A 15,909-nucleotide genomic window follows, 5' to 3' on the forward strand; every position below is an offset into this window, starting at 1 on the left:
ACAAATTGCGAAAGGGATGTCCAAGGCCCCACGCTGCAAACCCCATGAGTGATTAGGCACGGAGAGGTTATCCGTGTGGGACCTCTCAAGCCCAGATCAGAAAGTCACAGCACTTAGATGGCTCGAGCACATGTTGGTGAGATACCTCAGTACTGCACTTCCAGTGAAGTTGAGTTTTGGAAAAGAGCATTTTACTTGTTCTTGTTTGCTGTTGTATACAAGACATGCCCGAGATTAATGTACATAATGCAGACAAAACCATGCAAACCAAGGATCCTGAAGGACAATCTTGTATGACAAGCGCAGCAACAGCAGGGGAAAGCATGCGTTTTTTTTGGAAGCAGCACTGATCTCTCTGTGCCAGTGTGAGGAATGCCTTTGAGGGAAGATCAGGCCGCAGGAGGAAGTTTGGTGCAGCTGGGTTAAGAAGGGTCTCATGAAATAGAGGAAAACATGAACACAAATGGGGAAGGAAGGTAATTCCTGGGTACCAAAGAAATCTTTTCTCAGTTTCTTTGTGTTTCCAGCTGACTCAGAAGCCAAGAGCAGGGTGAGGCAAAGCCCAGGAATCATCCCTGCTCCAGCAAACGGTTGATCAGAGGTATCAAACATTCCTCTTTATTACTCCTGTGACTGAGCCCTGTCTCCTCTTCTGACACCTCTGAGGGTTGTGGGGGGTTGGGGAAGGGCTTTGCCCTTGTCCCACCAGAGAGGTGCTAGAGGTGGGTCCCTGTCCCAGAGACTGCAGAAGACATAAAAAGGCACGAGCAGAACAATCCTTAAGTAAAGGATTCCTCTCTGTCTAATAGCAGGGAGCTTTAGAGCTGCACATGGGAAGGGAACAGGCAATCTGCCTGCAGCTCTGCCCACACCAACCAGATTTAATTATTAAGATAAGTCCTATACTAACCATGATGTTAATTATTTAGTTTTCGTGGTTTTTATGGAACGCATTTATACGTGAATTGATAAAAGTGTGGGGTTTTTCTGTGTTGCAAGTTATAGTGCCCAATGAGATGTGAATTCGTTGTATTTAGAAGATTTTCCAAACAAAAAAAAAAGCACTTCCCTTTTTTTCATGTCATTTATCTGTCAGTATTCCACATGAAGCCAAGGCTGGGGGGACTGAGAGGGCTGGCTCCAGCTGCACATCCTCTCCCGAAACTCCCTCTCAAGCCGCAAAACCTGCTCAAGTTACCGAACCATACATGGTTTTGCAGGTCCAAAGTCTTTATTTTTCCCATAAAGGCCTTTTGTTTGTTTTCCTACCCTGTAACAAGAATTGCCACTTGTTTCATTTCTTCCCCAGCGCCAGGCGAGAGCTTTCTGCTCCCAGCAATGACAGACAGCAAAACAGACGCTTCTGACTTTTTATATGAGCTGATCATGTCTCATAATAAAGGTTGTAGGATGAGACAAACGAGGGGGCTGTGTGTCCTGTGGGGATCCCCTCAGCTGTGAACCCTCATGTGCTGAGGGGCCTTTGTAGGGATCGACCATCACCCACTGGGGACTGCAGGCCCTTGGGCCTGTTCATTAATCACATAAATGGACTTTTAATTAAAATTCAGCTTTGTGGCCTTTGCTGAGTTCGTACCAGGTCCCTCTGGCTTCTTCCCCATCTCCCCGTGGTAAAACGAAAGTATAATTCACTGATATTCACAGGGTATATAAAGCCTTGGGACGAAATGCTCCGAACTAAAATTCCTCCGAATTAAAAACCTCATTTCCTGGAAATTTCCTATGAAAGCCTTAATTATTATTTTTCCTTAAACATCATCTGGGAAAGACTGTCTCCGTTGCCAGAAGTAGCCGGCGCCCCCGGGGACTCTCCCGGGGTGAGCACAGTGCCGGTGCCGGGGGGTCCCCTCGGGGCCGTCCTGGTGCCGGTCCCGGTGGCGGTCCCGGTGCCCGTCCCGGTGGCGGTGCCGGCGGTGCCGGTGCCGGTCCCGGTGCCGGGAGGTCCCCTCGGGCCCGTCTCGGTGGTCCCGGTGCCCGTCCCGGTGGCGGTGCCGGCGGTGCCGGTGCCGGTGCCGGTGCCGGGGGGTCCCCTCGGGCCCGTCCCGGTGGTCCCGGTGCCCGTCCCGGTGGCGGTGCCGGCGGTGCCGGTGCCGGTGCCGGGGGGTCCCCTCGGGCCCGTCCCGGTGGTCCCGGTGCCCGTCCCGGTGGCGGTGCCGGCGGTGCCGGTGCCGGTGGCGGTGCCGGGGGGTCCCCTCGGGCCCGTCCCGACGGTCCCGGTGCCCCCCCCCCGCCGGGCCCCGCGCGCTCGGGCGCAGGCGCGCGCGGGTCACGTGCGCGGCGCAGGCGGCGGAGCGGCGCTGGAGTCCCGGGCCGCGCGCGACCCCCGCCCCGCGCGCCCCCGCGGCCCCGCGCGCGCCCCCGGCGGCGGCGGCGGGCCCAGGTGAGGGGAGGGGAGGGCGGGGCGGGGGTCGCGGCGCGGGCTGGGGCGCGGGGCGGCCGCCGCGGGGCCGGCGGGGCGGGGGCGGCGGCGGCGGTGTCGGGGCCGGCCCGGCTCGGCCCTGCCCGGGCGCAGCGCAGGCCGAGCCCGCGGCGCGGCGGCGCCTGGAGGGGCGCGGAGCGGTGCTGGGCCCGCGCCACCGCCGGCGCAGTGCCCGGGCCGGGGGCGCCCCGTGTGCTGGGGCCGTGCCGGGGCGCTCGGCAGGAGCCTGTCAGCGAGCGGCGGGGCCCGGCCCGGGGTGGCCCGCGGCCTGCAGCCCGCCCGGCCGGGGCCGGCCCCGCTCCGCCGGCGCTCGGAGCCCACGGGCTCGGCTCGGCCCGGCCCGCCGGCCCCGGGACGGAGCGTGTCCGAGCCGGCAGCGCTGTCAGCCCCGGCAGCTGTGTCGGTGCTGGTCACTCAACCCCGGCCTTTGTGCGGTGTCAGCCGGGCCGCGTTGACGTTTCGCTTTTGTTCGAATTCCTCGGTACCTCTTAAAACAGTCAGAGGAAAACTCTTCACTCATCCCCCGTTTGGTGTCTGCGTTTCTCTAGAAGATCTCAGGATGCTCAGATTTCTTCCAGCTGCTTGGGGAATGGAAGGAGAGAGCTTTTCTGTGGGTCTGGAAGCTGGCAGCAGGTTGTAGCTTCATGAGCTTTGTCTTTCCATAACTCCTCAGCCTCCTGGTAGACACATTTGTGCTCATTCCCCTGATTGAACACCTTACTAAAACTATTCTCACTGGAATTTTATTAGAGAAAAGACAGTGCCTCTTGTTGGGTTTATAATTATTGTGTGTTGTAGCCTTTCTGGCTTGTTCTTTAGCTAAAACACCTTTCAGTATTTCCATTATATATATATTTATGTATATATTTATGTACGTGTGTGTGAAAACAAATCTGACAGAGAACAAATCTGGCATTTTCCAAAAAGGTCACCAAGTGTAATAACCACAACTTTTGGATTTAGCAACTCTTCTCCAGTTACAGCAAGTGGTCCCCAGCTTTTCTATGCATCTTGTGGAGAAAGAAACAAAGCTCTTGAGGCATGTTTCCAAAATGACCAGGTCTGCTGGCCTGGGGACTGCACACACTGCCTGCAGCAAGGCATTGAGGTGTCTGCTAGGGATTCGTATACTCTTTAAATATCCTCTGAGCCATGTGGCCTCCTTGGAAAGTTAACCGGCTTTACGAGGAAATGTTTCACAGCAATACTGTGCCCAGATTCCCCTGTGAGAAAAAATGAGATCAGAACTGGGGAGGCTGCACACAGACCTGTCTTCCATTGAGAAATGACATTTTAGTGTTTTAAACCCACAGAAGGACATTCAGTTTGGATTTTGGCTGGAGGATCTCCCAGCAGCGCTCTCCCACCGGTGTCTCCGGAAGGCCTGTTCTTCTGTAGTTTTTTTACAACAGGTTTCCAAATGATGCAGTGATTTTACACTTTTCTTATAAAAAAATAGGTACTTCCTTAAAATAAGAAACAACTGTGTGCAGGGAAGCCGGAGCAATCCAGCTCCACCTGTGCATCTCTAAGTGTTGGTGTTTCCATTTTTCAGTGGCTTAAGAAAATACAGGCTGTGGAGGTAAATTCTGCTCGACAGCTGTAATACCACTCTTTGTACTGTTTGAGTATGATCCTGACAAAGGTTCCTGCCTTTATGGGAGATATTAAATGTTTCAACATGATAACTAAACTTTTAAACAGTTACAGTATATTTTTTCTAATACCATAGCATAATTTTGTGTGGAAGCTGGAGTTACAACCCAGTTACACAGACGCACTGAATTTAACAGGTTTATAGTGGCAAAGGTTTGGAAGAGTTAATGGGGCTGTAACAGTCTGATTGCTTTGGGAATGGTGAAATGGAGGTGTCTGTTTCAAAATCGTGTGGTCTCTGTTGAGAAATACAAATGCTGTGGTGCAGGGAGGGTGCGAGGGAGCAGGAGGCCTGGTGGTGTGTAGAGCACTGAGTAGCACCCTTGGTGCTGCAAAAACTGGGTTCAAGCATAAACCTTTTCCTTAAAGTGCAGCTAGGGCAAAATAGATGAGAGAGAATGTGTAGGGCTGGAAAAAGGTAAGGGCCAGCAGTGGAAGGAGAAATAATCCCAGATAAGACAGAGCTGAGGCAGGGAAGATGCTTTTTCAGGCTCTAGGTGAGGGTTTTCCATGTCCAGGTGAGCCTCTCCATTTCCACCAGCCAGAGGAGCAAATCACCTTTGCTTTACTGGAGCCATGGATATTTTGTGTCTTGTCTTGACACTCTTACAGGCTCTGCTGTCCCCTCCAGAGTGGGTCACTGATATTCTTCAGCAGGAGCCACTCCTTGCAGGCAACTGAATGTTTCAGCCACATAGTCAGTGCTCCTAAGTTGTCCACATGGAGAGCTGGAGGTTTGGCTCGAGATGATGAAGGAAACTCAGATTGTCTTGTCTCCTGGCTAATTAGAGTGATGCTGCTGGAGTTGAAAATTCATCTAATCTTTGGATTGCATAGAAGGATAATAGTGGAAGTCTTCCAGAGGTCCAGGAGCCGGAGATTTTTCTCAGTCCATTGGGCATCCAGTGGAACAGCATCTAGCTGACTGGCACATGCAAAATTGCTGTTGTAATAATTGAAAATAGAAATAAGAACTGAATTTGTCATGTATATGTGGCAGCCCTGAGGTCATGACATAGTAAATAACCCTTTTTATGCATTTGGGGAAAAAGAAAGGCAAGCAGTGTGCATCAGAGTGCTGCTGGTTTGGGAGCTGGAGCGAAGGAGGGGAGGCATGCAGGGGACTCCGCGGCCTGTGAGAGCCATCGTCTTCCTGGAACTGAGAGGCCAGTTGCCTGTTTCTGCAGCTTGAATGAGTCTCCTGAAGCATAGCCCAGCATAGGGGTTTGGATTGGATTTTTTCGAAAATGGAAAAGTACAGGAGATGAATGATTCCTTGTCTAAATAAATTTGTCTTTGTGTAAACCTATAATTTGGGATGGGAAAGTTGCCTATGCTGAGTTACATATGTAGGAGCCCAGGCTTTAGGTTTGATATATGAAAGGGAATCATCTAGTTATTCCCACCGAAAGATGCATGCTATTGAATTCTCCAAGTCCTATGCAAATCATTTTAATTTTACAATTTTTATTCTTTTAAAAATAAAATGACCTGCCAAGACCATGCAAGTGGTGTGAGATTGTGTTTCTCATCGTGGTTTCTGCGTGGTGCTCACAGAGACTGAGTTAAGCCTTTGTGTTCTGCATTCATAGGATCCCAGAATGGTTTGTGTTGGAAGGGACCTTAAAGACCATCTTCTTCCAACCGCTTGCCGTGCATGGCAAAGTGTCCTCCCAAGGGTTTTTTGGGAGTGCTCTTCCCATCCCTGGGAGAATGCATTGCTCTCCGGTTCTGTTGTACCTGCATTTCGTGAGAAGCTGATTACGTGGTTCTTAATAGCAGTAGTGACACAAAATAACACTTTTGAAATTTGATTCCTCCAAAAGCCCAGAACAGCACAAAATGAACTGCAAGTTTTTATACAGTCAGGAAACTTTCATCACAATCTTGACTTTAACCAAAGCTGTACCTGCTTCTGTTATATAAAGATTAGTTTTTTGGAAGGGAAAAGTCTCCTTGGTATTGAGTGTCTCATATCAAAGGAATTAGGTGTTTAAGCTCTTTGTTTTAGCCTCAATCCTTTCTTCATCCTTTATATAATTTCAGAATTTAAAAAACTTCAGTGAGATTTCCTAGACATTTATTAGATGTAAGAAGGAATAATGTTGCAGTAAACAGGAGGTGCAGTTTTCAGTCAAACCTTACTGGTGATCACAAGAATACCTGGGCTGGTTATGTTGGTGTTTATGGAGCTCAGCAAGAATTTGTGATAAAGGAGCACCTATGGGGTATGTCAGCCCAGAAAGGTCTGGTAGTGGTTAAATTCAGCTTTAAATAAAAAGTGAACAGATTGCTACTTGAAAAGGCATTTTTTGTAACTTTTGAAGGCAAGATAAAATACAGTCTCTTGTCAAGATGCTCCTGATTTTAATTATCATCTCATTTTGTGTGCTGATAGTGGTGATGGATCTTTGTGGAAAGTTAGGTACTGCAATATTCATCTGGTGCAAGTGATGGTGCGTTTCTTCCAAATGGAAATATCCTCTAACATGAGAAATTAGTAACTCTGCTAATGGAAATTCTTTGACCTGTGTAGACTGCAGCTTCAAAGAGAATAGCTAATTCCCACTTAGCTTGTGCCTTAGGAAAAGACTGGCAGCTGCCTTGTTTGGTATCTTGGCTGCTGAAAGTGGGAATTTCTATGTGGATAACTTAGCTGTGTTTGAGGCTTGTTCTGGAGTTATCATCTTGCTTTTGAGAGAAGTCCCGAGCATCTCAGCAGTCAAATTCTGTTGGAAGAAAAACTAATATCTCAGCTGAGACGTGTCCATTACAGCTTGGCTTGAGTCATGGGCTTTCAACAAACCTCATGAAACTTTAACAAACAGATGTTTCATTAAACCTGCTGTCAGAGTACATCAGGATATCACTGCAAAAGGTGATATATGTTATAACAAGCTGTAATTTTCTCCTTGTGGAAAACATTTGGCTTTAGATGTTTTATGCTTGAGGGCTTACAGGAGTGCAGTACTGTGTCAGCGTGAGTGAATAAAGCCTGCCTTCCTGGAGACTAACATGTTTTGTTTTCTTGGTGTTTGAGAAATCATTAACGCTAAACAAGTCTTTCTGTAACTGGAATGCTTCACAGGGCTGTTTTTATGGATTCCTTGGGGTCTGCTAAGGTGTGCGCTCAGTCTCCAGGTCTCTTACTGTAGGTCAGGTAACTTACTGTAATGAAAGTTGGAGTTAATGAGCCAGTATTGATTGGGTGCTTTCCTTTTAGCAAATTTGGTCTCATCCCAAGTGCGCAGTGGGAATGGAGACAGCAGCAGTTAATTGTTTTTCTTCCCATAGCCCAGGGTGACCATCCTCAGTTTCTCACTGGATCTTACTAAGGCAGCTGGTCTCTCCCAGTCCCTCTTCTCTGGAGCAGTTGGGTGTCCACAGAGCATCTCATGCCCTCCTCCTGTAATGAAGGCCAGTCAGAAGGGAGAACTGGAGGAACAAAAGCCCCTCAGTTCCTTGCACCAAGGAGTTCAGATGATTTTTCTTCCCTCCAGTTCCCCACCCTTCAGCCAAATGTCCGCCTCACCCCGCTGTGCTAAGGTGCGGGTGCTCTGCGTGGGGAGTGGCTGCTGCACCTCAGAGGCCTCCTTAAAAACAGCTTTTACAAGGCCTGGCCTTTCCTATCTTGGCATGGCTTTGGAGCTAACCAGCCAGTTTGTTATGTGACTCAATTTTAGGCCATCTAAAATAATCTGTGGAACATTGTTTTATAAAAAGGGCGAAAAAATAGAACTAATGGAGTAACTGCTGTAGAATGTGAAAAGCTTTTTTAGTTTTGGATTACACAATGAATTATACTAAAATTTCCTGTTTCAGATTTTGGTTTTGCTCATCAACTTGGTGTCCGATCACGGTGTTTGGGCAGGTGCATATTGCTGGAAACAGGTCACTGCTTGTGATTTAGTCACTCAGATCTTCAACTTGGTGCTACACTTCTTGAATTACAGTGATTATTTAGAAATAATCACAAGAAGATACTAGAGGTTGAAAAGTGTTAGATGACTATTCAAAGTGCTGCAAAGCATATATGATCTCATTTAATGTATTTAATGTAAATCCTCTTTCCTTCCCTCCAAGTTGCTGGGTTGGCAGAAGTGCAAAGGCTATGGCACAATAGGGCTTTTAAAGCAATTTTGCTTTGTTGTCTGGATAGAAGATGGCAAATTTCTGCTTTGTCTTTCTGAGTCGTCCCTCTTCTGCTTCCCCTGTTTGTTTTTGGGCAGTCCCCTTCCCCAGTGATGAGCAGGCAGGCACGTAAGCGGAAAATGTGCTTGCAAACCAGCCCTGGGCGATCCCTGTGGATCCCGTTGATTTGAGGGGCGGGGTTTTGTTGTCGCTGGAGCCATTGGCTTTACTGCTGCGTTTTTATTCCCCGGGGAGGCTTGAGTGCAGTTTAAGGAGCCCGTGAACAGGAGCAGGTTCCGGGGATGGATTCCCCTGCACTAACAGTGTCTGTCTGAGGTGGTCGTGTGGGCTCGGAACATGCTTCTGGAATGAGCTTAACCTGAGCCTGTTTAGGCGCCTGCTTAGGATGAGCTGAGGGGCATTCTGGTTGTGCTGGTTTCTCTTTTCTGAAGATTAATTTAATCTAGATGTGTTTGTCTTAAGAAACAAATACCTTATTCTAGATAAAACTTGCCCTGTTTCATATAATAAAATGTTATTTCCAGGCAAAGGGAGTATTCCATTTTCTATCTATAATGAAAGGCTGATTTTTTGAGATCCTCAGTTTTGCTGTTAAAATCCAAACATAGTAACATGTGCTTTTTACATTACTAAGGAGAGAGTTTGATTTGGTACAAAACTGCATGTTAAAAACGGAGGTATTCACCATTATATTTGGTATTTTTGTTGTTTTGCATCATTGTCTGATGAAATGTGGTGGTTTTCTTTCAGGATTGCATTTTTGGGAGTTGCTGTTTAACCATGTTTGCCAGTCTGGAATTACCTGAAGACCTGTTTCACACCACAAAATACTAAAGTTGTGGAATTTGTTTTGGTAGGTAAAGTAAGCATATGATGCATCTAAATACTTCTTGTTCTTATACATTCTCCCTTACCTGTGCCATTGGTGGGCCCTTGTCTTCACTGCAGGGCTGAGCTGCTTCCAGAGCTGCCTTCCCACTCTGCCATGCAGGGTTAGGGACATTTGCCATCAGGTTTGTGGCTGTTTCCAGACCTTCCTCCCAAAGAGAACAATTGAGGTGCATTTGTGGTGCTATCCCTCTTTATTACCAAAGTTTGAAATTCCAAATTACTGGAACTACCCCTGGCTAAGTTGTTTCAGAGGAAATTTTACTGCATGTTTAATTATTTTTATTAGTTTATTTGTAGGTATTCTTTCATGTTACACCAGTGATTCTTAGCCTTATTTAATCTCCTTGTGTGAGAAAATGACATTTGCCTAGAATTTGTTTAGAAGTCTTTTTTTTTTTGTTTAGAAGTCTATCTTTGCCAGAAACAATGTCATTTTAATCTTTGTGTCATGGAAGGGTCGTGGGTATCTAGGTTTGTTACTTGTTCAGATTTAACAATTTAACAGATCGCTATGCTGGCAACAAATGAAACAGTTGTAGGAGGGTAATGTGAACAAATCTCCAATAGAAACAGTGTTATGATCAGTGTTTCTGGGTCTTAATAGGTGCTTTAAATGTAGCCTGTGTGACTGTGTGGAAGTACATGTTATGGATTGAAAGCCATTCTCTCAGCAGTATTCTGGCAATGCTGAACCTCCTCTGCCTCCATCATGAAAACCTTTACATATTTTTCCCACTGGCACCTAAAACAGAGGAACCAGAAAACATCAAATGTATTATCCAAGACATGCTGTTTTCCTGATTTTTTTTTCTAATAAGTTGCTTGAAAACCCTCTTCCAGTGAAGGCAGAAGCAAGGAAGGTTCTGTATCCTTTGGAGATTTTGTTGCTACTGCCATCCAAGACTTTTTCTTCTCACTGTCAGTTCTGGGTTCGCCAAGGGATTTGACTGTAACCTCATTTCTTCCTCTTCCTTGTTGCAGCTTTAAATAATGGTCATTGTGGGGATGAGGACTCTGTTCAGTGCTAACTTGAATAAGTGCTAACTTGTGCCATCTGCTAGTCCATCCTTCCTTCTGCTCTCACCCTTCCCAATATCTTGTGTAATTTGGAAGAGTACAGTTAGAAGCGTAGAGCAGGATTTTAGTACTTTTTATTTAATTGGGCTCCCTGAATATTTTTTTGAGAGAGTGCATGTTCTGATATGATATCAGTTGTGAAAGTGTTTATTTTGAATACATATAAACAGCTTGTAAATCAGTAGACTGTGGGACAGGTGATCTTAGAAAGCATTAGTTTGGTTTGTGTGCTTTGTGTCATGTAATATGTAGGAGAAATCATATGTAGGCAAGAGATTTCAAGTTCTGTTTAAGAGACAAATTGACATAAGTTTGGATCATTTGAGTGAATCTTGGGATGAGAATGCCAATATATCAGTTGTTTTTTTTTCCTTTGTGTTTTTTTCACCCTAGAGACCAGCACTTCCATCTGGTGGTGCTGGCACTCCAGAGCCTCCTGGCTTTCCAGTGCTCAGCTGCTCCCCAGTTAGTGACAACTGGCTGTTTCAGATTTTGCTCTAATCCCATCTCTCCCGGGGACTGGATGGGATTTTCCAAGCCTTGCCCAGCCGTGTGGTGCTGGGATTGTTGCGCAGGTGGCCTGTTGATGTCAGGCTGGTGGTGGGGGACAAACTGCTTTCGGGGCTTCCCATGGTGTGCGTGGGACCCAGCTGTCCATCAGCCCAGGAGTTGACTGTGACATCTCTCTATCCTGCAGGAATTCTTCCTCTAGAGAGTCTCCATTTTGCAGGTTTTAGTGGGTCAATTATTTTATCCATATGCTGAGTGTACCTGGGAGCTCCAGGCTCTAGCAGCCCAAGCTGTGCTCTGCACTCTCAGGTTGGGCACTCTGGTCTTCATGGGCCACCCCCTACCCCCAAACGATACTGCAGGTGCACTTTGGCCATTTGTCTGTTATTTAGCTACTTATCCCCACCTCTCTTACTTCAGTTTAATAGGTAGGCTGTACTGAATAAGACCAACTTCATAATAAATGTCATAACACTTGTTATGCTGCAGTAGCTGGTCCTGGGCCAGGTTCCTGAGTAGATGGTTGCCGTGTGGTAGCACTGGACTTGCTCTGAGTTTCTAGAAACAACTGTATAATGAGAAATGCTGATTTGGAAACTCTGAAGGGGCAAGTGCAAGGACAGGAAGGGGGCCATGTGTGGTCTTCGAAGGGAGGATGATGGTCAGAGACTTTTTTGTGCTGCCATGTAAGCATGAATGCTTGAGTTCCTGAAGCGTGCTGTGGTTATGCAGATCAGTTCAGGTGTGATTCTTACTCATCAGAGACTCTCCATAACCCCCTGGGAGTTCTAGCTTACAGGAACTGTTGAATGTCCAGAGTTTTATCTGGGTGTGCTTATGCTGAAAGCATTTTGTACTTATGTGGAAAAGTGTTGAGGGAAGGTACACACTAATTATGATCATGTACTGGCTCAGGCTTTATGGATGTCAACCCTACAACCAGGAGATTACAGAATTTGTTAGGACAAGGGGTGCAGCTGGAATTTATTTGCCCCGAGATGGATGGTGTACCATGTGCTACCTGAAGATGTTGAAAATCATTGCTTTCTCCTGTCATACTTGAGATAAATGATACCTCATAGGAATGGACTAAATTGCATGTGTTTGAGAGGAAGAGAGGACAGATGGATGTAGCAGAGATCCTGAGGAGCATAATGTGAAGAAAAAATGCAAAAGGAGCTATAGCTACATGATCCAGAAGGTAAAATTTAAAGCTCAGTCTTGGTTTGTTTCCTTAACTCACAATATCCTTGCAGTCCTGTGATTCTCTGAGTCAATGAAACAAAGCCTGTGGTCCTTTGGGATTTAGCAAACTCTATTCTAATAGTGTTTATGAAGGGCCATAATTTCAACAAGTTGTGTCAGATTTTGGTACGTTGAGGTGAGGTTGATGAAATCTGGTCTAAGCTGCAGCATTTTCATGGATTCTGCAAAACCATGATTTAAGCAGTCTGGGAGTCTTCTGCTCTTTCACAGAGAAGATGGAGGCTTCAGACACTTCCATTCAAAAAAAGATTGGAATTGTTTATGCTCTTGTAGATAAACTCATATTTCTTTGGTGTTAGGGATTGTCAGACGTACTCATGTTTCTTGCTGCAGGTACAACACCCCATCACCTCCAAGTAACTGTGCTTTTTCAACACATAAGAGCCTGTATATTGAGCTGAGATTTCTCTTCCTGAAAAACTTACTCAAGATTTTCAGATAAGTAATGTTCTATGCACTTTTCTTAAAAACACAGTGCTTGTATTTCACAGGATGCATTCCTTGCACAGAATGGTTATGCTTGATCATTAAAAGTCTACTTGTGTAGGATTCCCAGCTCCTCTCTCCCTGGAGTCAGTGGATGTGGAATGAAAGATGTAGAAGTGCTCTCCTGCTTGGTGCAAAGCCTGCTTGGATAAGGAAGTTTCCTGTTCAAGAAATTATGTGTGAAAATCAATTGAAACAGCTTTTCACAGATTCCTATTAATTGTGATTCTCATTTTCTGGGCACCTGACACAAAACTGAGGGTTTGACTTAATGGAGGTGGCAGACACTCAGAGCTGTAATTTAGATACAGAGCTGACAGCAAGGAGTCTCGGAGAAAAAAAAAAAACATTTGCCTGATAATGAATTTTTTTAAATTTATGTTTCTGTTGCCCATCTTTAAAATTTCCATGAGAATAATAGTGTGTGAAAGCAGTATGAAAATAGATCAGTGACTGTGAAACATTTTAACTTAATTTCTGTTACAGGATTGCAAAAGAGCTTGTGAGACAAAATTAGCTGAATTTTTAATCTGAGGTTTGAGTCCTGTAAGGATGAGGGCTGGTGCTGCAGGATGAGAGGGTAACTCTGTGTAAAATAAGGGATTATTCCTTAGTCCTGTTGACCCACCTGGTGTGAGGGGGGGGGTTGCAAGGGAGAAAAAACACATATTTTGTAAAATCACAGTGAGTGTGTGCATAGAAACCTGACCAAAAGATGAGGGGATTTTGTGACTTCCAAGTCCTTGATTTTTCCTTTGTCATATTTTCCCTTCAGCCATATTATATGTGTGTGCCAAAAGAATAGCACTGAATCTGAGCTTGTCTAACATTGTTAGATTTTTTTATTAGAAAAGGCTGTCAGTAGTATCTACATCTCACCTTTAATCTCCAAGTTGTGGTTTTAATTTGCGTTGGGAACTTGAACCTCTGCCAAAACCCCCGTCTGTATCCTATTCAAGGGTATGTTGTTCCAGACTAAACCTGGTGGGTTGTGTTGAATACCCACAGCTTTGGAATTATGAGGTCTTGACAGTCCTGGCTGGTAAATGGGTGTTGGTGTAGATGGTTTGAATCTCTTAGCAGTACCTGCAGAGTGTTGAGTGTTAGAGCAGATGTCTCACCTGGAAAAGGAAGTGCCATAGCCCTTAGAATGACCTGTGATGGAATGAGAGAATGTGCATCTTAACTAAACATTAGTGGTGTCCACTGTAGGTTTAGGGATAACTTACCATAATTGTACTTCTGTACACGTAACAGCTTAAGTTACTGTCATAATGTCAAAAGTTATTGCAGAGTCTAGACATTTTATAAAGTAAAAACCATCAGGTGTGGGACTTGACTTACTGAATTCATTCTTATCCAAGCCTGATATGGCGGCATGGGGAGAGTTGTGTGCTGCCACGGGAGGAGCAGATTTCAGGTTGTAATGTGCAAAAGCAGCTGAAAATACCTAAATCTTTACAAACTTTTAGAAAGTAGGCATAGTATGCCTGAGATTTCTCTGAATGTGAGTGAAGTATTTGTCAAATGCTACATTTCTCCTGGTAAAATGTGCTGTGACTGTCCTACAAACTTCACAGTTATTGCACCTTCAATCTCTAAAACTAAATTCGGTGGTTCTTCCTATCTTTTTGTAATTAAACTATTGCTGTGAGTCTTACCATTCCCTGGAAGTTGGGCACTGCAGCATTGTTACTGGGTGCTTGCTTGTCCCCTCTATGAAATGGGGAGGAATGTAATTCATTTTCCTCTGATTTTTTTTCCTTTACCGTCCTTTCTACCTGACTGTCATTTAGATCAACTGGAGTACTTCTTGAGTCACGTGCAGCAGGATTCTCTCAGGAAACACTTCTCTTTGTTCTTGTGGAGGAACAATTTGGATGCTGCCATGGCCACCATTTTCAACCTCGCTCAGTTTGTCGCAGCGAGCCCAGCATGGGGTCACCCGGTAGGTTTTTCTGTCAGTGACTGTGTGTGCCATTGAAAGCAGTTGTTAATGTCTTTACATGATTATTATTATACTTATTATAATTCTTTTTTTCCCTTCCAAGCATCATGTTGACAACTGACAGGCTCCCATTGTTGGAACAATGGTTTTGGATGATCTGCCTAACTTAAAAGATACATATGCCTCCTTGTACTCCTCAGCTATGGAAGACTTAGAGGTGGATTTTGATTCAGGACTGGAGGAAGATGAACTGAAACAGGAGGCTGCTCCTGGGGATTCTACGATCTTTGTAGCTTTTAAAGGAAATATAGGTGACAGAGACTTTGAGCAGAAGCTGGATACCATACTGGAGAATGTGCCCGGCCTTTTACACATGGGTAATGTACCTTCTTGTCATTTTTCAGCTGTCCCCAGAATACTTATTTATGTAGTCATGGTGCTTGCACAAATAAATAGATTATATTGGGTTTGAGTTACTTAGTTTGTAATGAGATGTTGGGATTATTCTTGGTGAATTTGGGAGTTTTCTTCTCAGAAACGCAGACTACGAGTGTCTGCAGTTGTTTTGTTGTTCAGAACTGATCTGGTTAGCAAGTTCATTCATTCCTCTTCAGTTCCTGTATTTTACTTGGGTTTTTTCTCTTTCATTTCTCTCCATTACACATGGCTGTGTTATATGAAAGGGAAACCAGACTTATCCACACAGGAGATGTGTTTTGCTGCCCAAACTACCCAATTTAAACCACTACAGTTCATCTGAGAATGAGTTCACTCTCAGGTACTGTTGGTTGAGGATATAAGTGCCCTTTTGCTGCTACCCTGACCTACCCTGCCTGATTGATTTTTTTCCTGATGGGGGACATGCAATGCTCTCACATACCCCTGTGTACCCCCCCCCCCAGCTCTGGAATCAGCTACGTAGCAAGTTAGGGATAACAGGCTTTTTGGGACATCTTTTTGGGACATCTAGATCTGGCAAAAGACATTTGTCCACTGTCTGAGCATCTTTGCAAAGGGCCGTAAGCTGATTACTAATAGCTGCTCATTTAGGTAGTCTTGTGTTGTTTTCAACAATATCAAATACCTTTTCAGAAAAATAACCCATTACTTCTGAATAACCAAACTCAATTTCTTTGTCACTTTGTTCTTTCCATTTTGTCCATATAGTCAGCCATCATCAGTTGTTGGGTCCTTGCTGTTGTTGCTCAGGAAGATAGAAAAGCTGGGATAAGACAAAAATACTATGAAGAAATACCACTGGTTTGAGCTGTATCTTTCAAAAAGTTGAAGTAAATATAAGCTAACAGATAGTTACTGGTGTGAAGGGATGTGTGTTAATACTGTAGATGACTTGTGTAGTTTTTGAATGGAAATTACTTTAATTGGTAGCTGCACGGAGTCCTGTTGTTATATGGACCATCTTGCGTGCTGAGTTTGTTATGAATATTAGTGCCAGGATTAATGAACATGAGTCAGACCTCAG

General features: G+C 45.2%; 1 protein-coding gene across 6 annotated transcripts in view; it reads left to right on the plus strand.

Annotated features, from left to right (window-relative positions):
- The first annotated feature begins 2,323 nt into the window (after nucleotides 1–2,323).
- The window catches only part of NCOA6 (nuclear receptor coactivator 6), a 44,803-nt gene continuing 31,217 nt past the window's right edge, over nucleotides 2,324–15,909 (plus strand). For 5 of the 6 annotated variants that reach the window (XM_051803217.1, XM_051803219.1, XM_051803220.1 and 2 more), the window contains exons 1-4: nucleotides 2,324–2,401; nucleotides 8,999–9,101; nucleotides 14,275–14,426; nucleotides 14,530–14,803. In XM_051803217.1, coding sequence (XP_051659177.1) covers nucleotides 14,569–14,803 — 235 coding nt within the window. In that variant the 5' untranslated portion in view covers nucleotides 2,324–2,401; nucleotides 8,999–9,101; nucleotides 14,275–14,426; nucleotides 14,530–14,568. Of the gene's footprint in view, nucleotides 2,402–2,813; nucleotides 3,074–8,998; nucleotides 9,102–14,274; nucleotides 14,427–14,529; nucleotides 14,804–15,909 lie in introns of those variants that run through there. The other variant, XM_051803218.1, reaches the window with a different exon arrangement.

This window comes from Manacus candei, unplaced genomic scaffold (assembly GCF_025592945.1).
Source record: "Manacus candei isolate 608988 ecotype Guabito, Panama unplaced genomic scaffold, ASM2559294v1 h1tg000057l, whole genome shotgun sequence".
Taxonomy (NCBI): domain Eukaryota; kingdom Metazoa; phylum Chordata; class Aves; order Passeriformes; family Pipridae; genus Manacus; species Manacus candei.